Here is a 23,220-nt window from a genome sequence, read left to right on the forward strand (position 1 = left end):
TGGCAATCAGCGTGTTTTTTCATTAATAGAATGTGTGCTTTTATTTAAAATGCACCTCTGGGTTATTTGTGGGGCATAGGAATTTGTTCACTTCCCTCCCAAAATATAGTCCGGCCCCCCACAAGGTCTGAGGGACAGTGGACTGGCCCCCTGCTGAAAAAGTTTTCTGGTCCTTGCATAAGAACATGAGAAGACCCCTGCAGGATCAGGCGAATGGCCTTTCTGTTCCAGAATCCTGTTCTCACAGCAGCCAACCAGATGACTGGGGGGAAAGTCGCAATCACGATTCGAACCCGAGCCCTCTCCCTTCCTGTGGTTTCCAGCGGATGTGGATGCAGAACGTAGATATCCTGCCTAGTAGACATCAGCAGCCCTCTCCCTCTGTGTTCCTCGCCTGTCCTAGAGCAATAAGGAGGATTATCGCAACAGGGGAGAGCGTTGTTGACTTTTTATAGAGATGTTAACAAGGAATGGTCAACAGTGCCACCTAGTGGGGAGAGCCAAGCAATACACACAGATACAAGATGCTTAAATGGACAACAGAGCGTTTTCGGTTATCATACTTCACTTTCCGGAGTGTTCTCTCAAGCGGCCATTTAATTACAAAACACTAAAATCACCATTTAGAAAATATTTGACACAAGTTGTATTAGAGCCTTCAGAGAATATCTACTTGAAGTAGTATTTCAGCACCAAAAAAAAACAGGGCAGTTCAACTGATATGTATATACAGGATACATCAAAAATGCTTATTTATAATGAAATCTATACAAAAAAGAAAAAAGTCACGTTAAAAAACCAGTTCCTATATACAGTTCTTTCTCCCCCCCTCTTTTTTAAAAAAGCAACGTCTTCATTACTTAGTTGTACAGACCGTTTCTTACTTTTTACTACAGTTGATTCAGTCGACGCAACACACACACCTTTAAAAAAATTGTATTATTCGTTGTGCAAACAAAAATGGTAAGGCTTGGAAAAGGATCATCTCAGAAACAACAGAAGGTCAGTAATTTTAAGGTGTGTGTTCTTTGTAAAGTGTTTAAGGTGTGTTTTCTTTGTAAAGTCTCTTAACAGTCATAATTAAATTTCCTCTTTTTTAAAAAAGAAAAAAAGCACATAAGAACAAAAGAAATGTCTGGATGTCACAACCCACAACACAGTTCCTCTCTCGGATTATCAATGCCCTTTGTTCTGTTTTTGAGACGTATTTCTCCCACCCTGCAGCTTAAAGATCAAACCGTTTCTCTTTACAAAAAAGAAAAGAAAGTATTGAGGTTGCTGGGCCTGTTTAACAGGACCAAGGAGCGTGAAGCTGGAATTCTCTCTTCAGGTTTTCCTATTTTGAATAAATAAACATAACTTTAAATGTGGGACAATTTCATCTATGCCCGGAAGAAATGTGATTTCTTGGTGTCTGATCCAGTAAGAGGATCTCCTCGAAGCATGTTTTCCCTGTGATCCTGAGTGTTCCTGGACAATACTGCTTTGTGTTTAGAAGCGGCCGATCTTCATAAGCTTATTTGAAAATAAAATGGCACATCAGTGCAGGGAAGCCACAACACACACCAAAGTTTCTTAAGTGCTTTCCCAGCACCAAAGGACCTAGGCATGCTACGTTTTTTTAAAAAAATAAAAAATGACAAACATCTTGTGATGGGAGTTTCATTCAACTACAAACGGAGAGCGCTGCTGCCTGTTTTCAACCAAGAACATTTTTATCAGCCGGTCCAGAATGTCATTGCAAACAAAAACTTCAGTGACGCCTTTAAGAAATAAAAACCGCCGCGTGTTTGTCTTCTTTGCTTGGAAAAAAAATACATTCCCACTGTCGTACGGCTAAACTGGCGCGGCAACACCATCTACCTCCGAAATCGTTTCGCGACCACTGCTGTTCTCCGCCAGCACCCCGATGCTTGGCGAGCCCCCCCAAAAAAGTGCTTCTGGAGAATACTACAAGGGAGTCTTCGACACCAGCAGCCGAGTCTTTGCTTCGCCTTCCAGGGACCGTCATCCTTTTAAAGTGCACGCCGGCATCCCAGGCACGCTACGAGTGTTCGGAGCTCTGCATTGGGCTGGGCTCGGTCCCGTCCTCGTTGCCGCTGTCGAGGTCCTGTTCCATCGCGGTCTCCTCCTCGTCGAGGCGCTGGCTGGTGAAGTTGTTGAGCTCAAGGAGGCCGCTGGGCTCTACAACCACGTTGGAGGTGGAATGGCAGGCCACGGAAAACTGAGGGATCGTCTGGAAGAGGAGGAGGGAAACTGTGCATTAACAGCCATGCGAGAAATATGTAAAATAACTAAGCAAGTATTAGACAGAATTGGCCCTACTAAACATCTTCTAAGACAACAATGCCCATTTATACCACAAAGAACTAATAACCCACCTACTTTCAGCAGCCAGAAACACCATAACCAAACACTGAAGAGACCTGTCAGGAGTAAGCATGGACCAGTGGTACTAAATAGTATGGGAAACAGCCCTACTAGAAAAATTAGCCAATAAACTGAAACTGACACAGGGACAAACAGAAGAAGACGCCTTTATGGCTCCCCTTTATCACATACACAGCCCAACAAGACAATGTCAATCCTCCACCAACAGCATACAAATCAATATGGCTAACCTGATCCAAAACACCCACCCACCCCACTCACACATGAAAACAAAGACCACCACAGCCAACCACAAATGAACAGCCACACCCTAGGCCAACCCCAACCTCTCTCCCCACCAAAGGAACACAAGTGAACAGCAGAGAACCTGCGAGAACAACGCTGACACCAAACCCTACATACATTAAGCAACATCTTTATCAACGACTTGGATGATGGACTCAAGGGCATCCTGATCAAATTTGAAGATGACACCAAACTGGGAGGGGTGGCTAACACCCCAGAGGACAGGATCACACTTCAAAACGACCTTCACAGATTAGAGAACTGGGCCAAAACAAACAAGATGAATTTTAACAGGGAGAAATGTAAAGTATTGCACTTGGGCAAAAAAATGAGAGGCACAAATACAAGATGGGTGACACCTGGCTTGAGAGCAGTACATGTGAAAAGGATCTAGGAGTCTTGGTTGACCACAAACTTGACATGAGCCAACAGTGTGACGCGGCAGCTAAAAAAGCCAATGCAATTCTGGGCTGCATCAATAGGAGTATAGCATCTAGATCAAGGGAAGTAATAGTGCCACTGTATTCTGCTCTGGTCAGACCTCACCTGGAGTACTGTGTCCAGTTCTGGGCACCACAGTTCAAGAAGGACACTGACAAACTGGAACGTGTCCAGAGGAGGGCAACCAAAATGGTCAAAGGCCTGGAAACGATGCCTTATGAGGAACGGCTAAGGGAGCTGGGCATGTTTAGCCTGGAGAAGAGGAGGTTAAGGGGTGATATGATAGCCATGTTCAAATATATAAAAGGATGTCACATAGAGGAGGGAGAAAGGTTGTTTTCTGCTGCTCCAGAGAAGTGGACACGGAGCAATGGATCCAAACTACAAGAAAGAAGATTCCACCTAAACATTAGGAAGAACTTCCTGACAGTAAGAGCTGTTTGACAGTGGAATTTGCTGCCAAGGAGTGTGGTGGAGTCTCCTACTTTGGAGGTCTTTAAGCAGAGGCTTGACAACCACATGTCAGGAGTGCTCTGATGGTGTTTCCTGCTTGGCAGGGGGTTGGACTCGATGGCCCTTGTGGTCTCTTCCAACTCTATGATTCTATGAAATAGAAACATCGCCCCCCCCATCTTTCCCCCCTCCACCCCTTTTCTTCCTAATGTCTCAACAAATGAAACTGATTTGTAAAAATGTTACATGGAAAAAATACGAGAGACATTACACATACTTCTGTAAAACAAAAAAACCCAATAAAAAATAAAAACATAGCAAAGCTAAAGGGGAGCAAGGCAAAGAGAGCTTAAAGGCACTTTTTGTGACAGCTTTCTTTTTTATTTTTTTTTTAAATTTATACTTCTCAGATACACAGTGGTACCTCTAGTTATGAACTTAATTCGTTCCGGAGGTCTGTTCTTAACCTGAAACTGTTCTTAACTAGAGGCGTGATTTCGCTAATGGGGCCTTTTACTGCCGCTGGCACACGATTTCCGTTCTCTTCCTGGGGCAAAGTTCTCAACTTGAGATAACTCTTCCAGGTTAGCAGAGTTTGTAACCTGAAGCGTTTGTAACCTGAGGTACCACTGTACAGTGATACCTCGGGTTAAGTACTTAATTCGTTCCGGAGATCCGTTCTTAACATGAAACTGTTCTTAACTTGAAGCACCACTTTAGCTAATGGGGCCTCACGCTGCCGCTGCACGATTTCTTTTCTTATCCTGAAGCAAAGTTCTTAACCCAAGGTACTATTTCTGGGTTAGCGGAGTCTGTAACCTGAAGCGTATGTAACCCAAAGCGTATGTAACCCGAGGTACCACTGTATACATTTCACTGATTTTACAATCATTCTGACATTTTAAAATGTGACTTCCTTCCTCCTCTTTCTGCGGTTCCTTAAACTTCTCTTTTATCTCCCCCCAGTTTACCTGGATCAAGATCTCCGCAGGAATCTCCTCCACTTTCTTTGGGGCGATGTTCTGGATGCGAATGAAGTGGTTGCCGGCAGCCGGGGTGCCCTGCTTCCTCTCTGGCAAGGGCAGCCTGACGGCAGGGGGGCTTGAGGGAGAGTCCAGGCGTTTGGGCTGCTGGAGGACTGACGCTGCCATCCCGACCGTGGCCACTCTCAGCACCGAGGCGGGCACAGATTCTGCTTCGCCGGGCGGCCCGCCAGCGGCGGGGGAGGCCTTGCTGTTTGGTGGGTCCGCCGCTACGCGGTCCGCGCTGGTGTCGATCTGGGCTTCCATCATGGACATTTTCAAAATGTCTGCCACCGCCGTCTTTGCAGACACCTGGGCGGGAAAGAGGTTCGGAAGAGGCGGCGCCAGCTTGGGTACCGCACTGATGCTGGTCACCTTGGAGACGGTGGGCGGCTGGTGGCCTTCAAAGGTTATCTTTGTAACAGAGGATCCTTGGGTTATGATGGGCTGGTGCACCTGGGAATTAAAAGGGGGTTTATGCGCGTTACAGGCAGGTTGGCGGGACGGATGGCGCTACTTAAACCTAAATGACAGTAATAAACACCAGCAACGGGGGCGTGATTTTGAAAGTCAAAGTGCTGTGAGACAGAATAATCCATAGCAACATAAGGGGGATAATAAGTTAAGAGGCAGGAGAGGCGTTCAGACTGCGAGGTGCCTTGCTTAGGCATATACAACCAGCAGTCCCGTATTCCTTTGGGATTTACACCCCCCAAAGCATTTCCCTGCTCGATTCCACCCCTGCCCCCACCTCAAAAGGCTCAGAGAGCCAGTTTTTAAGAGAGAGGAGTGACTTTTTGCCCCTAAGCGTCTATGGCAATCGATACATGTTTTTGTCTGCTGATTCATTTTTTCGTGGTTTTGCACCCTTCCCCAAGGAAAAGGAGGTTTGCTCTTCTCAAAGAAAGCAGTTTTTACTAAGCTGAGGGTGATGTAAAACGACAAAGGAAGACGTACAATGGAGGTCCTTAGAGTGCCGCCGGGCCTTCGTCTTTACGTTCCACAGAAATTTAACAAAAAAAGGTATTACGGGGACAGAAATCAATAACTTTATACCTAAAAAGAAGAACAAAACAAAAGTGAAAATGAAATAAAATCAGGAAATCGGTCCATGCAATGGCAGTTGCAAAAGATCTGTATTTAGAAAGCGTCTGAAACTAACAGAAATCACAAGCCTGGTGGGGCTTCTCTTCCTAGCACAAAGAGGGGTCGCTCCTTCCTTGCACCCAGCTCTGACTTTCAAAAAATACACTCCTGGCACAGCATAGCTTAAACGTGAGCTTAATCACCGCACAACTATTAAGTTAAATGGGTGACCTTGGAGCCAGACACTCCCTCAGCCTAAGGGTCACAGCTCAGATCAGCTGCCTTGCATGCCAAAGCTCCCAATTTAAATCCCAAGCAGCATTCCCAGGTAGGGCTGAGAGAGACCTCTGAAACCACGGAGAGCCTCTGTCAGTCAGGGTAGATAATGCTGAGCTAGGGAGACTCATGGTCTGATTGCATATAATACAGGTTTCTATGTTGGTCCCTTACCTTTCCCGCCCCGGCCACAGTGAACCATGCAACGGTCACCTCCAGGCTTGACTACTGTAATTCACTCTACGCGGGGCTGCCTTTGGAAGCTGTCCCATAAACTCCAGCGGGTGCAGAATGCTGCAACGAGGCTCCTTACGGGGTCCTTGCCATGGGAGCAGATTCACCCAGTGCTTTTCCAGCTGCACTGGCTCCCGGTGGAGTACAGGGTCAGGTTCAAGGTGCTGGTTTTGACCTTTAAAGCCCTTCACAACCTAGGACCCTCGTACCTACGGGACCACCTCTCCCGGTATGCCCCACGGAGAGCCTCAAGGTCCATAAATAGCAACACCCAAGAGGTCCCGGGCCCTAAGGAAGTTTAGTTTAGCTTCAACCAGAGCCAGGGCCTTTTCAACACTGGCTCCAGCCTGGTGGAACGATCTGTCTCAAGAGACCAGGGCCCTGCGGGGTCTGATTTCTTTCCGCAGGGCGTGTAACACAGAGTTGTTCCACCTGGCCTTTGGCTTGGAGCCAATTTGATTCCCTCCCCCTCTTTTTTTTTTTTTTCTTTTCCTTTCTCCTCCTGCGATGAGGTTTCCATATTTTAATGTTGTGTTTTAATTTTGTTTTTAAGTTGTATTCATTCAATTTGTTTTTATTATTGCTTATTAGCCGCCCTGAGCCCGGCCTTGGCTGGGGAGGGTGGGGTATAAAAAAATATAATAATAATAATAATAGTAATAATAATAATAATAATAATAATAATAATAATAATAATAATAATAATGTTCTTCCTATGCTACCTCACAGGACTGTAGCGAGGATAAAATGGGGACAAGGAGAACCAAGATATCTACCTTGTGCTCCTTGGAGGAGAGAAGTCATTGTACATACAGAACGATCGCAAGTTATGTGCATTTACATGCACAATTTCTACCACTGAAGCCGAGCTGGTTGAAACCGTGCAACTTAAATCCAATCAAGGTGGAGCATTTAAAAGTTCTTTTGGGCTTCCCTGGCACAGAAAGGGATGTGAAGCCCTCCGCCTTGCTATTGAGGTGGAGGGAGGGCAAAACCCTCTTGGAGCACGGATTATGGGAGGCTCTCAATGTCCCGTAAAGCTATCTGAGACCCGGCAAGATCTCACATAAGCATTGCTGTGTTACTTTTATTGTTGTTAGCCGCTCTGAGCCCGGCTTCGGCTGGGGAGGGTGGGATATAAATAAATTATTATTATTATTATTATCATCATCACCAGCATTCCAGAGTGGGCACACCGAATAGGCCTTGCCCCCCAAACATAGAATCGAAGAGTTGGACTAGGGTCATCTAGTCCAACCCCCTGCAATGCAGGAATCTCAGCTAAAGCATCCATGGCAGCTGGCCATCTAACCTTTGCTTAAAAACCTCCAAGGAAGGAGAGTCCACAACCTCCCAAGAGAGACCATTCCACTGACATCTCTAACTGTTAGAGCAATTCTTTCTGATGTTTAGTCGGAATCTCCTTTCTTGTAACATGAAGCCACTGGTTCGAGTCCTAACGTCCAGGGCAGGAGAAAACAAGCTGGTTCTCTCTTCCATGTGACAAGCCTTTAGCTACAGTGGTGCCTCGCAAGAAGAAATTAATTTGTTCCGCGAGTTTTGTCGCCTTGCGATTTTTTCGTCTTGCGAAGCACGGTGTCGGGAAAGTTTTGGAAAAGCTTCAAAAATCACCAAAGTCTTTAAAAACCTCAAAAAAGGCTACCACACCGCGTTCTATGAGTTGCTCCTCGAAGTCGAGTCGCAACTGTATTAACAGTGGTTAAGAAAAAGGAAACAAACTTGCAAGATGTTTCCGTCTTGCGAAGCAAGCCCATAGGGAAAATCGTCTTGCGAAGCAGCTCAAAAAACCCTTTCGTCTAGCGAGTTTTTTGTCTTGCGAGGCATTCGTCTTGCGAGGTACCACTGTATTTGAAGATGGCGCATATCTGAAGCAAGGCGGAGAGCTTAAAAGCTCTTTTTGCCCTGGGTTTGCATGGAACGAAAAGAGCGTTTAGCCTTTCTGCTTTGCTTGGAGGGCAAGACTTGCTTGAAAGGCCTGGGCTCTGACAGTGCTGGGCACACTCTCTGTCTCCCACCCGCCCCACGTTGCCAGACATGAGACGGCTCTAAGGGTCTGAGTTCAGGCGGTTTTGGGGTTTAGTTGGAACCCTTGGACCCAAACCCCTGCAAAAGATGCAACTGTATTGTAATAAAAATTGTAAGAGCAGAGGGAAGGGTGCTTGGGAACAGGAGCACAAGCATGAAAAGCCTCAAAGGCCCTATATATTTGCCACTGATTCTCTGCCCCCTTAGCTCTGTCCTTGCCAAAGCAACCTCCTCACTGGCAAATCATACGAGTGCTACCAAGTGGCGGCCATCGACAGGAGGAGATGGTGGCTGCTCTGTTCAACACGGCATTACAGAAAATAAATTACCGTGAAAATCCCTGAAACAAGGAGTAATCGACTATAGAATAACAAAAAACCCCCCAAAAAACAAAACTAGAATTAAACAAAGACTTTACGAGATGCCGGCTACAAAACTCGTTTCACTGAACTAATCAGTTTCCTCAGAAGGAAATAAAGAAACAAACTCAATTTCTTATTACTACCGCTTGGTTCTCTTAAATAAGGCTCATGTTTAAAACTTTTTTGCATTTCTGCCCTGTTTTTTGAGTTTGTTTGAAACTTTAAAACCTCAATTTCTTATCACTACTACTGGATTCTCTTAAACAGGGCTATGTTTAAAACTTGTCACTGAGGTTTTCATACCTTTTCTGTAAACTCGAGGAAGCATTTTCAGACCTGCTCTTGAGCTTGTTTGATCCCACTTAAAATCTTATAATTTCTTTATTTCCTTCTGAGGAAATGGACTAGTTCAGTGAAACGAGTTTTGTAGCCGGCATCTCGTAAAGTCTTTGTTTAATTCTAGTTTATTTTTGGATTTTTTGTTATTCGATAGTCAATTACCGTATTTTTTGCTCTATAAGACTCACTTTTTCCCTCCTAAAAAGTAAGGGGAAATATGTGTGCGTCTTATGGAGCAAATGCAGGCTGCGCAGCTATCCCAGAAGCCAGAACTGCAAAAGGGGTTGCTGCTTTCACTGCACAGCGATCCCTCTTGCTGTTCTGGCTTCTGAGATTCAGAATATATTTTTTCTTGTTTTCCTCCTCCAAAAACTAGGTGCGTCTTGTGGTCTGGTGCGCCTTATAGAGCGAAAAATACGGTACTTCTCGTTCCAGGGATTTTCGCGGTAATTTCTTTCGTTTTGTGTAATTTCTTGGTTCTGTGACTGTCTTTCTTTCACTGTTCAACATGGCAGCTTCCATGGGGCCCTCAAGGCAAGGGGAATTCTCCCCCCCCAAACCCCTCGCCGCACCCCCAGCGCCCCGAATCCTTTACCTGGCTCGCCGGCTGCTTCTCGGGAGGGGTGGAGAGCTGCATCTGTCCCTGGGGCGGCTGGGGCTGGACGTAGATCTTTTGGGCGGTGGGCGCCTGCTGCAGTTTAGGCAGCTGCTGGGTGGTCTTGACGGCCAGGACCTGGACCACCGTCTGCTGGGGCTGGGCCACCAAGGTGGGCAGCTGCCTCTCGCGGGCTATGGGGTGGTGGGGAGGAGGAGGAGGCGCCGCCGGCGCCTGCGGGGCATCCAGCTTGGGCTGAGCCAGCTCCTGTGGCAGCGGGGCAAGCTTCTGGTGCCGGATGGAGAGCTGGGGCATCTGGGGCAGCTTGTGGGGCAGCTGTTCTGCCTGGAGGTGGATGGTCTGCTTCTGTTTGGCCTGGAAGCACTGGAGGGTCTTGACCTGAAGCTGTGTCTGCTCCAGCTGGGGCGGCTGGCTCAGTTTCTGCTGCTTCTGTGCCTGCACCAGCGCTGAGCGGTAGAAGAGGCCCGTCTGGGGGTCCAAGGTGTCCATCTCCTCTACCTCCCCTTCCTCTGTCCCCAGCTGCTCGCTGTGCTTGGTGAAGGCCGTGTGGCTGCTCAGGGCCTTGATGCACACAAAGGAGAGGGAGCAAAAAGACGTCAGCGTTCAATGTATTCATACGGGATACCACTGCCCATATGAACCAGCCTGGACCCTGCAATCATGATCTGAGTGTTAGAATTCCTGCTCCGTGATTGCAGTCAAGGGATTGTTGTCTTTCACATGACGGTGCATGTTTTGACTCCACAGAGTGGGAAGTGACGGAGACAGGATGTTTGCGTTACTGTGTTCTGTGAAGTGGGACTATTGTCCTCTGTTCTTTTTCTCTTTGCTGCCTGATGCTAGAGAGAGAGGGAGCCATGTTGCAGTGCTCCCTCCTGTGTTTATGTGTAAATAAAGTAGATTAGCCAAAATGCTGAGTTGCTGAGGTCTGTTACGCAAAGCTGTGAAGACTCTGCGGATCCCTAAGTGTGCCGGTGTCTGTTGGCATCGGTTGCTGTGATGTTCGGGCAGAAGAAAGCTTTTGAAGCTCCCGAACGATCGACCAGGAGGGAGGGAACATGCCAGTCGTGCATGTGTCTCTGCCAGGGTCCAACTCGAGTGTAGGCTGAACTCCTGACACTGAGGTTCTTCTTCACGTGCCTCCTCCATGAGAGGTCTGGAGGGAGGCAACACGAGAATGGATCTTATCTGAGCTGGATCCCCGTTTGTGCAATGCCCTCCCCAGGTATGCCTGCCTGGTGCCACCCTTACATATCCCCAGGTGCCAGGGGGAAAAAATTCCTTTTCTCCTAAAGTTTCGGTTGATTGAACAATCTGTGGTCTTTTAAATGTGTATATACGGGGTATTATTAATATTATTACAGTGGTAACTTCATTCTCAAACTTAATCCGTTCCGGAAGTCCGTTCCAAAACCAAAGCGTTCCAAAACCAAGGCGCGCTTTCCCATAGAAAGTAATGCAAAACAGATTAATCCGTTCCAGACTTTTAAAAACAACCCCTAAAACAGCAATTTAACATGAATTTTACTATCTAACGAGACCATTGACCCATAAAACGAAAGCAATAAACAATGTACTCCAGTTACACGATCAATCAATCAGTAGCTGAACAGTAGCTTCCACATAGTCACAAAAACAAAACAAAAAGAGCCAGAAAAACGCAAAATAAATAGCAAAACCAGAGAAACCTCGGGGTAACACTCAAAACAGAAGTGTGGCACTCAAATCGGAAGAATTACACTCAAAACGGAGCATGTTCCGCTTCCCAAAAAAAGTTTGCAAACCGGTACACTTACATCCGGGTTTGCAGTGTTTGGATTCCAAGTTGTTTGAGTACCAAGGCGTTTGAGAACCAAGGTACCACTGTATTAGCTTCTCCGGGGAGGGAGTTTCCAAATCTCTAGCATCACCACCTCAAGAGGGGAAACACAGCTAGATACTGGAGGCCCAATCACCAGAACCTCCCTGGAGCGAAAAAAGGCTGCGTTGGGGAGGCGGTTACCGACCTGCTGCATGATGTGGGTGATGGCGCCCGTGGAGGAGGCTGGGATGGATTTCACGACGACCGACGTTTGCGTTGCTGTCTGGGACTGGGCCACGTGCTGCAACAGAGTCCGCTGGGGCTGGGAGGACTGCTGGTGAGGCTGGGACCGGTGGCTAACTGGAAGTGAGAAAGGGAAGGAAGGACAGGAAGGAAGGAAGGAAGGAAAAGGTCAACGGTAGCCTCTCAGGGTGTGTCACAAAGCTGCCTGCTCCACTGGTATTCTCATGAAGCCGTGGAAAAATTGGTGAGATTTAAAGTATGTGTGTTCAGCAGCAGTGCTAGTCTTACATGCTGGGGTCAAAGGAAAGAGAAGCTGCTGAATTGCAACTCATTACCAAACTTAAAACCATGGAGAGACCTGGTCTGAACAGAGACATTGGATTCTTATCTCATTATACATGACTAAGCCATTTCTCACCTTCTCACCCCTTGCCTTTTCCTGTAAGACCTATTACAGTCGTTAAGAGTCGTCTACAGGCTCATCTCAGCTATCTGCCAATCTCCCATTCCCACCACCCTTCTGAGTAATACCCCTCCCCACCTTCTCACTATATAGAAGGATCTGGCAACTTCTGTTTCAGTGTATCTGAAGAAGTGTGCATGCACACGAAAGCTCATACCAAGAACTAACTTAGTTGGTCTTTAAGGTGCTACTGGAAGGAATTTTTTTATTTTGACTATGGCAGACCAACACGGCTACCTATCTGTAACTGGGGTCAAAGGGGCGTGGATCGACCTTTGCCTCTAAGTGCTTTGAACTACAACTCCCCACAGCCCTAGGGCTGGTGAAGGCTGATGTACAGCTACAGGCAGGTGGGGAATGTCACCTAAAGTGACAGTGCAGATCTGGGAGGGGTGGGTGGGGCGGGAAGGAACAGAGAGCACCGCTTCTAAGCAGCCACCATGTTCCAAATCTTGCTCAAGAAGGCCAAAGGGTACAGCATGGAGTGGCGCTGTACACTGCAAGGATCCCAGCCTGCACCTTTCTCCTACGTGCATAGACACACACACGGGATCTCCGTCAGCAAGTTCCCGGGGGAAAGAGCAGAGACTCTCCTTGCTGTATTGTTGACTCCACCTGCAGAGCTTTAACTTCACCCACTAGAAATGGAAAAGAGGGTTGTCGACAGCTACTAGCCATGATGGCTATTGCTCTGCCACCACGGCTGGGAGGCAGGGATGCTGCTGAATGCCAGCTGCTGGAAACCACAGAAGGGGAGAGGGGGGCACTTGCGTTTGACTCCTGCTTGCGCGTTTCCCATAACGAGCATCTGGTTGGCCACTGCAAGAGCAGAGTGCGGCACTACTTGGGCCATTGGCCTGATCCAGCAAGCTCTTCTTATGTTCTTATGGCCAATTGTTCTTGGCCATTTGTTCATTCCTACGGAGAAAAGCAAAGGGTGGGTGGAATGGGGCCAAATCTGCCTCCCTGCCCTGGGATTCCGAGTCTCCTCCTGCCGCGTCTTTTGAGTCACAGTGGAGCTTGGGCACCACAGTTCAAGAAGGACACTGACAAACTGGAACGTGTCCAGAGGAGGGCAACCAAAATGATGGTCAAAGGCCTGGAAGCGATGCCTTATGAGGAACGGCTAAGGGAGCTGGGCATGTTTAGCCTGGAGAAGAGGAGGTTAAGGGGTGATATGATAGCCATGTTCAAATATATAAAAGGATGTCACATAGAGGAGGGAGAAAGGTTGTTTTCTGCTGCTCCAGAGAAGCGGACACGGAGCAATGGATCCAAACTACAAGAAAGAAGATTCCACCTAAACATTAGGAAGAACTTCCTGACAGTAAGAGCTGTTCGACAGTGGAATTTGCTGCCAAGGAGTGTGTTGGAGTCTCCTTCTTTGGAGGTCTTTAAGCAGAGGCTTGACAACCATATGTCAGGAGTGCTCTGATGGTGTTTCCTGCTTGGCAGGGGATTGGACTAGATGGCCCTTGTGGTCTCTTCCAACTCTATGATTCTATGATTCTATGACAGAAAGGTTGCAAGCTGGTTTTCCACAGCTATCCCCCAAACAGGTGGAGGCTTCTGAAGGCTCAGGAAAACCGAGTCCCCGTCAGAATGTCTCGCTTCCCCGTCCTTTGCAGTTCAAGTGAACACACAAGGTGTCTTCCAAAAGCCTACGCACTACTAAGGGTCAGGAACAAAACCACATTCTTAACACCCTGGGCAAATACACACAAGTGGATAACACAATGTTAAGAAAAGCCTGGCAGCTGGGTCAGGTCAAAGGTCCAACTAGCTGAGCATCTTGTTCTCACAGTGGCCAACTAGACGCCTGCCAGGAACCCTGTGGACTCGTCCTGGTTAAAGGTGCCATGTTTTGGGTCTTTTCTATCATCTTCTGTATCACAGCAATGGCACACGTGAAACTCCCTCTTGAGTAATTGCTTTCAATAACTCTGCCCTCGCAGAAAATTCTGTACGCCAAGAAACTCACAAGGAATCCTGGTTAATCATTGTGAGTAGGCAAAGGCCCAGAAATGTTATGCTTTAAAAAAACAAAAAACTAACGAGTAATTTGTTGGCACACTCCACTGAGAGAGGAAAAGAAGTCCTAAATCTTCAAAGGAAGTGTGGGAAATCAATAGGCTCATTAAAATCCAGCAACAGTTACCTAGGAATTTGCCCAGGCTAAGATCCAAACCATCTCCACGCCTCTTCCCCAGTTACATAGTTTACATAGATGCCTTGTGAACAAGCCTCTATGTGGTCAGAAGCCTCCATATGACTATTGAAGCTGTCAATTCTGACAACTGCTACAGTCACCCACAGAAAGCCTCCTTCCAGACCCCAGAGCAGCCTTTCTCAACCTGTGGGTCCCCAGGTGTTGTTGGACTACAACTCCCATCATCCCTGAGCTCTGGCCTTGCTAGCTGGGGTGATGGGAGTTGTAGTTCAACAACATCTGGGGACCCACAGGTTGAGAACCGCTGCCCTAGAGCCATCAGTCACATGATTGCCCACTCCTTGCCAGGCTTTCCTTCACTTTTTGCAATGGTGCAGAGGAACAAGTAGTCACGGCAACGTTCTAGTTCTCTCTGCTACCACAGAAAGGCTAAAACAAAGTGCCCATGGTTGACAGTAGCAGCTGTCATAACCAACAGCCAATACAATCAACTGGAGACTTCAAACTGCTAATCTATAAGCACTTGGGCAAAGCTTTCCAGTGTAAAAAATAAAATAAATTGGAAATGTACTGATCCAGATAAAATAACGGATCCCAATGCTGACGCACACCAGCACTTCCATGCTGTATAAGGTCACTCCAAGGGCCTCCAGAACGGTCTATAAATTTTTTTAATGTCTTTTAGAAATAAAACATCTAACCTATGTGGCTTTGGAGGTATTCTTCCGAATGTGAAGGAATACAGTGCTGTCTTCCTGAGTCTGCAGATAGACAAAGATGTTAGAGATACGAGAAGAGGCGATTTGCTCTGCTCATCTCCAGCCAGCGCTTGCTCTAAAGCAAAACCAACTATTTATCGTGATCTGTCCAGGACAGGCGTCTTCCCCAGCCCTACCTGTAGACGCTGGGGCTTGAACCTGGGACCTTCTGCGTGCAGAGCGAGTGCTCTAACCAGCATGTTGCAAAATGTTCCACAAACGCAACCAGAGTGCCGGCTAGATCAGAACGAAGACTAACCTACATGTAATCTAACATCCAATGCTAGCTTCAGCACACGTTCTGCAGGAGTCAAGCCATGAAGTGGAGAGGAAGGGTAGGCTATAAAGCCACCAAGGAAATTTTCGAGCGTTAGGGAGGCAGACATCAACTGCTCTGCATTGCAGGGGGTCGGGCTCAAGGACGCTTTGGCTCCCACCCAACTCTACAATTCTATGGTTCTGTTTGACAAGAATCTGTGGCAAGCTATTCCACAGGCTCCAATATTTGGGCAGGGGTGTGTGTGAGAGGGAGAGTGGGCAAGACGGGAGGCAAACAGCAGCTGAGAAAAGCAGCCACATACAATCTTCCCAGATACACACCTTGGAGACTGCCTCATTCCCAAATACAATCCATAAAGCCAGGCAAAAACAGGATCTGCTAGGCATGAAGAAGGGATGGGAAATGGAGAGGCCTGCACAGTACTTCCAAATCCTGGAGTTGGGAGTTTGTTGTCACTGTTTTTCTTGGAGGGAACCAAGTGTGGGTAGTGAGAGAGGCACTCTGCATTTACTCAGAAGCTCCACTAATTCCTGAACGTGGTTCAGCTGCAGCTCCAAGATGGAGCCGTAGTACAAATGACGCCCCAACTATTCTCTCTGGCCAATTCCCAGAGTTGGCACTTTCTTCTTCCCAAGATCTGTCAATGCTCAAAAGTAAGAATTTAACAGCAGCCCTGCTGCTCAGACCACAAGCCCTAGGAAGACCTTCATTCTCTGCCCCAAAGTGGATAACCAGCCCACAAGCAGAGCATTAAAGCAACAGTCCTCTTTCTACTGTTTGTCCCCAAGTAAAAAGGTAAAGGTAAAGGGACCCCTGACCATTAGGTCCAGTCGTTACCAACTCTGGGGTTGTGGCGCTCATCTCGTTTTACTGGCCGAGGGAGCCGGCGTACAGCTTCTGGGTCACGTGGCTGTATGACTAAGCCACTTCTGGTGAACCAGAGCAGCGCACGGAAACGCCGTTTACCTTCCCGCCGGAGCGGTACCTATTTATCTACTTGCACTTGACGTGCTTTCAAACTGCTAGGTTGGCAGGAGCAGGGACCGAGCAACGGGAGTTCACTCTGTCGCGGGGATTCGAACCGCCGACCTTCTGATCGGCAAGTCATAGGCTCTGCGGTTTAACCCACAGCGCCACCTCAGGCAGGTTGCCTCTAAACATGGAAGTTCCATTGAGCTATCATGGGTACTAGCAATTGGTGCGACTTCTCTTCCTCCAAGGATTTCTCTAATCCCCCCTCCAAACCAAGTGCCACAACCACAACCTGTGGCAGCAAGTTCCATGCTAATCATGTACTCTTCAGTGACAATCTACTTCAGGCACCCCCAAACTCGGCCCTCCAGATGTGTTGGGACTACAACTCCCATGATCCGTAGCTAACAGGACCAGTGGTCAGGGATGATGGGAACTGTAGTCCCAAAACATCTGGAGGCCTGAGTTTGGGGGTGCCTGATCTATTCTCTCTGCCCTGCTCATTCATTCAGAGCTCTACTGCATCAAACCCGCTTCCCCAAGAGGTTGGTTTTTTTGCGGTAAGGAAAGTGATGGGAATGCAGAGGAAAGCAAGCGATCAAGCGATAGCACACCTTCTAAATCAGGATGGATGCTCAATGAACTGGTCGTTGGGAGGTCCCAAAAGTCTGTGAAGTTTTCCGCATCCTGCTTGTAATATATATATATATTTTGAAGTCCCACTAGGACCTTCTCCCCCTCGCATGTCTCCTACATGACTCACCAGTAGTGATGTATTCTGCAACCAGTTCTGACTCCACCACGGCGATAGAGGGGCTTTCTGGAGAATGTCGCTTCTCTTGGGTCATCTGGATGGGAACGGCCATTTGGCTCAGATCAATTGTTGGCTGCCTTGGCTTGGATTCCAATTTCTCCTTCACTGCTCCGGCATAAAGGAGAAAAAAAAGGAACAGAGAACACTGTTATTGCTTTTTGTTTTGGTCTCAAGACTAAGCACACAAGCCCCCCCAATGACGCATGCCCAAATTTTTATTTATTTATTTATTGCATATCTTTGCCACTTTGTAATTCAAGGAGATGTACAGGCAACCCCCCCATTTTCATGCGCAACTGCACACACGTGCATCGCTGCAAAGGGGCACGAAAGGGGCAAAGCGGGCCTAAAAGAGCACAAAAAGGGCAAAAATTGTGCGAAAACGGCGTCTAGTAATCCCATAAGCCTTTGCAAAGGCAATCCCAGGAGCCTTTGCACCGACACTTGAGGCTGTGGAGAGCTGGAGCTTGAGCAAGGAGGTTTGGAGGGAGCAAATGTGTTGCTTTCAGGCTTTTTCAACGGTATTCCAAATATACGCAATTTCACTTAAACATGCAGTGCCTCAGTGCATAACCCCCGGGTAAATGGGGAGTTGCCTGTACATGGTTCTTGCTCTCCTCATTTAATCCCCACAACAACCCTTTGGGGTAGGTTAGGATGAGAGGTAGCGACTTTCCCAAGGTCACTCAGTGAGCTGCATGGCCGAGTGGGGATTTGAACCCTGGTCCCTCAGAATCCAGTCAGACAATCTAACCACCACGCCACACCGGCTCTCTAGGCAAAGGGGGTGAGCAGCACACATAGACAGGACCAAAGCCTTTTCTGCCACTGAAATGAAAACGCAGGCTAGTTGACGCAAGGGAGCCACAGACGCTCCGGGATCAAGAGCGCCCACCTGTTGTTTGCTGGAGCTCCAACAGCGCTTTAATTGTCGAAGTGGCTGACTGGGATTCACTGGAGACGTCCTGGTAGATTATGGTAGGGCTGGAGTCCACAGCAATCTCGTGTTCTGACCAATCCTGGCTTCGGGAGGCAATGACGTGAACCACAGGCTGGGAATCTGAGACACAAAGGAACATAAGATCGTAAGGAGAGCCAGTGGTCCAGCATCTGGTTCTCGCAACAGCCAAATAGATGCCTGTGGGAAACCTGCAAGCAGGATTCGAGCATAATTGCCGCCTCTACTCCTGCATTTTCCAGCAACTGGTATTCGGACGCACTGCTGGCTCCAACAGTGGAGGAAGAGCATACGCACTGCGGCTCATAGCCATCGACAGCCCTCTCCTCCATGAATCTGTCTAATCCTCTTTTAAAGCCATCCAAGGTGGTGGCCACCACTGTGTGTTCTATTATTTTATCTGCCCTGAATCTTCCAACGTTCAGCTTCACTGGATGAAAAAATTATCTCTATCGATACGATATGATACAATAATCTTTATTGTCATTGTCTCATATAGAACAACAAAATTGAAAAAATCTACATAAGACATTCAATAACCAACAAGCCTGCTATCCCAACCTGGTTAGCCCCCTAAAAACTCTGATACCCCATAATTAAATACAATATACTCCTATAGAGACTAACTTACACTGCGTTTAAAACCAAAACCGCATTTGGATAGAAATTGTTTCTCAGGCGGCTAGTCCTAGTCTTTATAACCCTGAAAGAGATCATTTCCGGGGTGCGCACTATCCTGCGCTATCCCTGCAGCTTTCTTATGGCACTTGGAAGTGTAGATTTGATCCAAGGTGGGAAGAGTGCATCCAATTATTCTCTCTGCAGTCTGGACAGCACTTAAGAGAACGGGGGCATCTCTAATGAATTGCTTTTGATCTTTACCCTAGCTAAGCTGCAGGCCCATCTTACAGCTTGGGAGCTTGTTGGATGCTAACTCTTCAAAACAAATTTCATATAACTTCAGGGATGTCAAAGCTGCTGTTCCTCCCACCACCTCCAATTTGCACTTTGCTGCTCCCTGTTGGCCATCAATCTAGGAGGCCATGTTCTCTTACGAAAATGATCACAGGCGAAGACGGAAACAGGAGGCAACCAAGTACCATTGCATTAGCAGGTGCGCGGGCTCTGTCGTGGGTGTGCATGGAGCTGCATGTCCTTTTAAGGCCACTGTGCTTGCATGCTATGATTAAGGAAACGTGGTAACTGGGACTAAGGGGCTGGCCACCAACGGGAACCGTCGAAGCCGTAGGATTTCATGATTCTAACTCCACAGACAGATGCACACTAACAACATGTTCAAAGGACATCTTATGAGAACGCAGAACAGTTGGGGATGCAGAGCTCAGAAGCCGAGCTCATGAGGCCAGCCAAGGCCAATCTGTTCCCAAAGCCCGAACCACAGAATCGTTTTGAGTTGCAAAGGAACCACTAGGATCATTTAGTCTCAGCTCGGAAGTCCCCAAAACGTGGGGACGCAACCTCCGGGAAAATATAAAAACCAACCCAAGCCGCATTACGCTAGGAGATCTATGCAGGTTTAACCTTGGGAACCCTGCGAGGATTCTGTTGAAGAGGAGCTGCTGTCTGTGTACGCCTGGGGCTCCTCTTTCACCTCTGGCAGCAAAGCGTTCCCCGCCTCCACCACCCGGGAAGCTTGCTGAAGGGTTTCGGTGACCAGCTGCCTTGTCTGCTCACTCACAACCGTTGCCTGGAAGGTCACTGGCTTTGGCTTGATAAGGACCTGAAAAGAAGGGGGGACAGTTTACAGCAGGGGTGCACATTTGTTCACACCAAGGGCAAGGTTATCCCCATGCAAAGTTCTTGGGGCCCACCAGTTCTTCCCACAGAAACAGAGGCATATGTTTAATTCCACTAAAGATTCGGCTTTCGTTTCTTCAGGCTTTTCTTTGGAAAGGCTTCTTTTGTGGGAGGGGGGAAGTGCTCTCCATCACCCTTCATCTCTCCCGATTGTGCACTCAGCAATCGAAGTGGAAGAATATAAATCAATGCACAGCTGAACTACAACCCCAGACCCACAGTCAAGTCAAAGCCTCAAACTTCAAAATGCAATTGTGTCCTGGAAAACTGGAGGTTGCAAAATGCATGGACTAGTCTCTGCTTCTCAGTTTCTGTTGTATTATTTTATGCACTGCGCCTTGCCATTGTTTTATTGGTTATAGTTTAGAAATTATTTATCGTAACTGTTAAGGGTGAATTTCTGTTTAACTTTTATATGCTGATATTATTTTATACTATTCTAATGATTGTTAAATGTTACTTTTTTGAAGTAGGCTGCTTATTTTAAAGTTATGTTTTATCACATTTTTGTATTACATTAGATTGTTATAAGATGCACATTTTTTGTTTCTTCAGCTTGTAAACCGCCTTGAGTATTGTAAGATAGAAAGACGGTATGCAAATTAAAAATGATGATGATGATGACTACTTGTTGCACACAATATGATTTCAAACATATGCAGTTGAAGGATGCTGGCTGATATCCTGCAACTTAAACTGGGCGAAAAAGAGATGTTTAGCTCTCCACCTTACTGGGGAAGCAAGACTCTCTCCATACGCTGGCTCCAGAACCCAAGGGACGCTCTCACGAGATCTAGTGGCCACAACCCAGACCCAGAGCGCAGAGAAGGCCTTGCTCGCCAAAGCAAGGCAGAGAGTTAAAAGGCTATTTTTATGCTGGTGGTGAAACAGGCCACCGCCCAAACTTCTTAAGCGTACCTGCGTTTTACCCTGCTGCCCATAAACAATTTTGGTCGGGATGATTTTGGTAGCTGGCTGGACGGCAGACCCGATCCCTTTTGGCTGCGTGACGATCATTTTGGTAATGGGCCTGGTGGCAGTGATGATGGCTGGCTTCGCTCCAGCTGGCATCGCTTGGATCGTTTTCTCTCCCTGAGGACAAAACTTGCAGGTTTACCTCGGTGAGGCTGGGCCAGAAAATTAAAAAAATCACACGCATCACGTGACTTAACTCACTTGCTCTCATACTCCACCTGCACGGGACCAAGCAATTTCGCCCTATGCAGGGTTAAAAGCCCTGTAACTGCATGCTTAGAGGTAAAGGGACCCCTGAACATTAGGTCCAGTCGTGGCCGACTCTGGGGTTGCGGTGCTCATCTCGCTTTACTGGCTGAGGGAGCCGGCATACAGCTTCCAGGTCATGTGGCCAGCATGACTAAGCCGCTTCTGGCGAACCAGAGCAGCGCACGGAAACGCCGTTTTCCTTCCCGCCGGAGCGGTACCTATTTATCTACTTGCACTTTGACGTGCTTTCGAACTGCTAGGTTGGCAGAAGCAGGGACTGAGCAACGGGAGCTCACCCCGTTGTGGGGATTCGAACCGCCGACCTTCTGATCGGCAAGTCCTAGGCTCTGTGGTTTAACCCACAGCGCCACCCGCATCCCTACTGCATGCTTAATGGAGAGCAAACTATACACAAAACGTAAGCTGGACCATGCGAGTAATACATTTGGCACCAGCTTGGCTGCAGGAGTTGCCGGAAGGAGGGTCTATTCTTTAGCCTTTTCTTCTCTCAAAGGCGTCTCCCGCAAGGCAGTGGGTATTGATGACGATGATGAAATAGCAATAATCACAGTTCCTCCCTCTTACCCCCGCATTTAGCAACGTCGTGACCACGTTTTTGCCCGGAAGCCCTTGGATGGTGGTTCCTTTCCCCGTCGTCTTCTGCACAACTATCACGTTGGGCTTGGACGTCACGGGGATGGTTGTGATTTTGGTCGTAGTTCCTTGGTTGCCCGAGTGGGAGGGGAAACAGAAAGGAGGTTCGGTTAGAAGCAGCAGTGCTTGCCCCATTACTGCTGTGGTTCCCCCATGGCATTACAATTTAAAACGGCCTCATCCAAGCACCATTTAGGGGGCACCAAGTACAAAAAAACACCAATGACGCCCCCCCTCCAATTCCAGGCAGAGAGACCCATAACCACTTCCCCACTCAATGCAATGGAGGGAGCTAAGCTGGCCAGCAGTCACTGGGGAGCTGTAGCTACAGGGGCTTCCAGACCATGCACCAGAGGGCACAGGGACCCTGGGAAGGGGACAGTTTGCTAGGCCAGGAGCACAACCTCATATCAGGTCAGGTCCAACTGGAAAAACTGACTGGCAAAGCTGTTTTTTACCTGCCAGACCAGATCTCAGTTAAAAACAGGAGACCGTGTCATCTCATGTGGCTTTGCAGCTTCTCATCGGTAAAACACCAGCAAAGTCACAGGGTGAGGGGTGCTGTGATACCTCATGGAGGGGGCTGGGCTGGGGCTGGGGAATCATGCAAAGGTTTCTAGAGCATTGCAAGTTTTGGGTACCTTTTTGTTGGAAATAGGTCTTCATCAAGGAGTTACCTTTCAAAAAAAAAGCGAAAATACAACAGCTTGGTCTACACGCAGTGGTATTTGCTCGGAACATTGCCAGCTTCCAGGGGAGGGGGTGTGTGAATTAAAATACAAACAGACTACAAATATGCCACTGTTACAGATCAACATTCATTCGTCTTTTCGACTACGAAGAAAAATGGAGTTTCCATGCGTGTGCCAGCGACTGCCGTTACTGCAAAGATTTATTGTTGCATTGCACAGGAAGCAAGGGAAAGGCTTCCTCCATTTTTATTTTTTTAAAATTTATTTCGTTTTGTGACAAAAACAAGACAGCGTATTTCATCATAAATGTACGAGTAACATATAGTCAAGAGCATTGGTTAAGTCTCTGTCGTACTGTGATACATTTCCTCTTCTTTACTTATGACCGGAATTCTCCTTCTTTGTAAACAAAGATGATACTGTAAACAATCGTATTTCAGAGAAGGTCACTTGCTGGCAGCGGTGGGCAGTCACATTCCTTTTGTGCTATGTATTTAATAAACGTGGCTTGCAGCTTTTCTTTGTCATTCTTAAACTGTTCCTTGTACTTCACCTATTGCGTCAGTTTCCCCCTCAATGCAATGTTCAAGTTTGCTGGTACTATTCAGACAGCAAGTTGTCTCCTAAATCTTTCCACCTTCTAGCTATTGTCAAGCGTGCTGACGGTAAAATTTTTAATAAGTCCTTATTTGTAACACTGTGACTTCCCTCATCAAATTTGAGTAGTAATAACAACCCCATTCTCGGATTTAAGTCTAGTTTCTGACCAGTGACAAGTACCATTTCCGAACAGATACTTTCCCTGGAATTCCTCTATCTTTC

The 23,220-nt window shown here is 47.4% G+C and overlaps 1 protein-coding gene across 9 annotated transcripts in view; it reads right to left on the bottom strand.

Moving 5' to 3' along the window:
• Positions 1–433: 433 nt before the first annotated feature.
• EMSY (EMSY transcriptional repressor, BRCA2 interacting) overlaps positions 434–23,220 on the bottom strand; it is a 45,722-nt gene continuing 22,935 nt past the window's right edge. For 3 of the 9 annotated variants that reach the window (XM_081197288.1, XM_081197286.1, XM_081197287.1), the window contains 12 exons: positions 22,348–22,383; positions 21,638–21,774; positions 20,747–20,920; positions 19,553–19,751; positions 17,948–18,112; positions 17,002–17,157; positions 14,930–14,989; positions 12,826–12,976; positions 11,558–11,708; positions 9,531–10,112; positions 4,542–5,048; positions 434–2,236 (listed from right to left, as the gene is read on the bottom strand). In XM_081197288.1, coding sequence (XP_081053414.1) covers positions 2,045–2,236; positions 4,542–5,048; positions 9,531–10,112; positions 11,558–11,708; positions 12,826–12,976; positions 14,930–14,989; positions 17,002–17,157; positions 17,948–18,112; positions 19,553–19,751; positions 20,747–20,920; positions 21,638–21,774; positions 22,348–22,383 — 2,510 coding nt within the window. In that variant the 3' untranslated portion in view covers positions 434–2,044. Of the gene's footprint in view, positions 2,237–4,541; positions 5,049–5,549; positions 5,649–9,530; positions 10,113–11,557; positions 11,713–12,825; positions 12,977–14,929; positions 14,990–17,001; positions 17,158–17,947; positions 18,113–19,552; positions 19,752–20,746; positions 20,921–21,637; positions 21,775–22,347; positions 22,384–23,220 lie in introns of those variants that run through there. The other 6 variants (XM_081197292.1, XM_081197290.1, XM_081197293.1 and 3 more) reach the window with 4 other exon arrangements.

The sequence above is a fragment of the Podarcis bocagei genome, assembly GCF_964188305.1.
Source record: "Podarcis bocagei genome assembly, chromosome: 6".
In the NCBI taxonomy this organism is placed as follows: domain Eukaryota; kingdom Metazoa; phylum Chordata; class Lepidosauria; order Squamata; family Lacertidae; genus Podarcis; species Podarcis bocagei.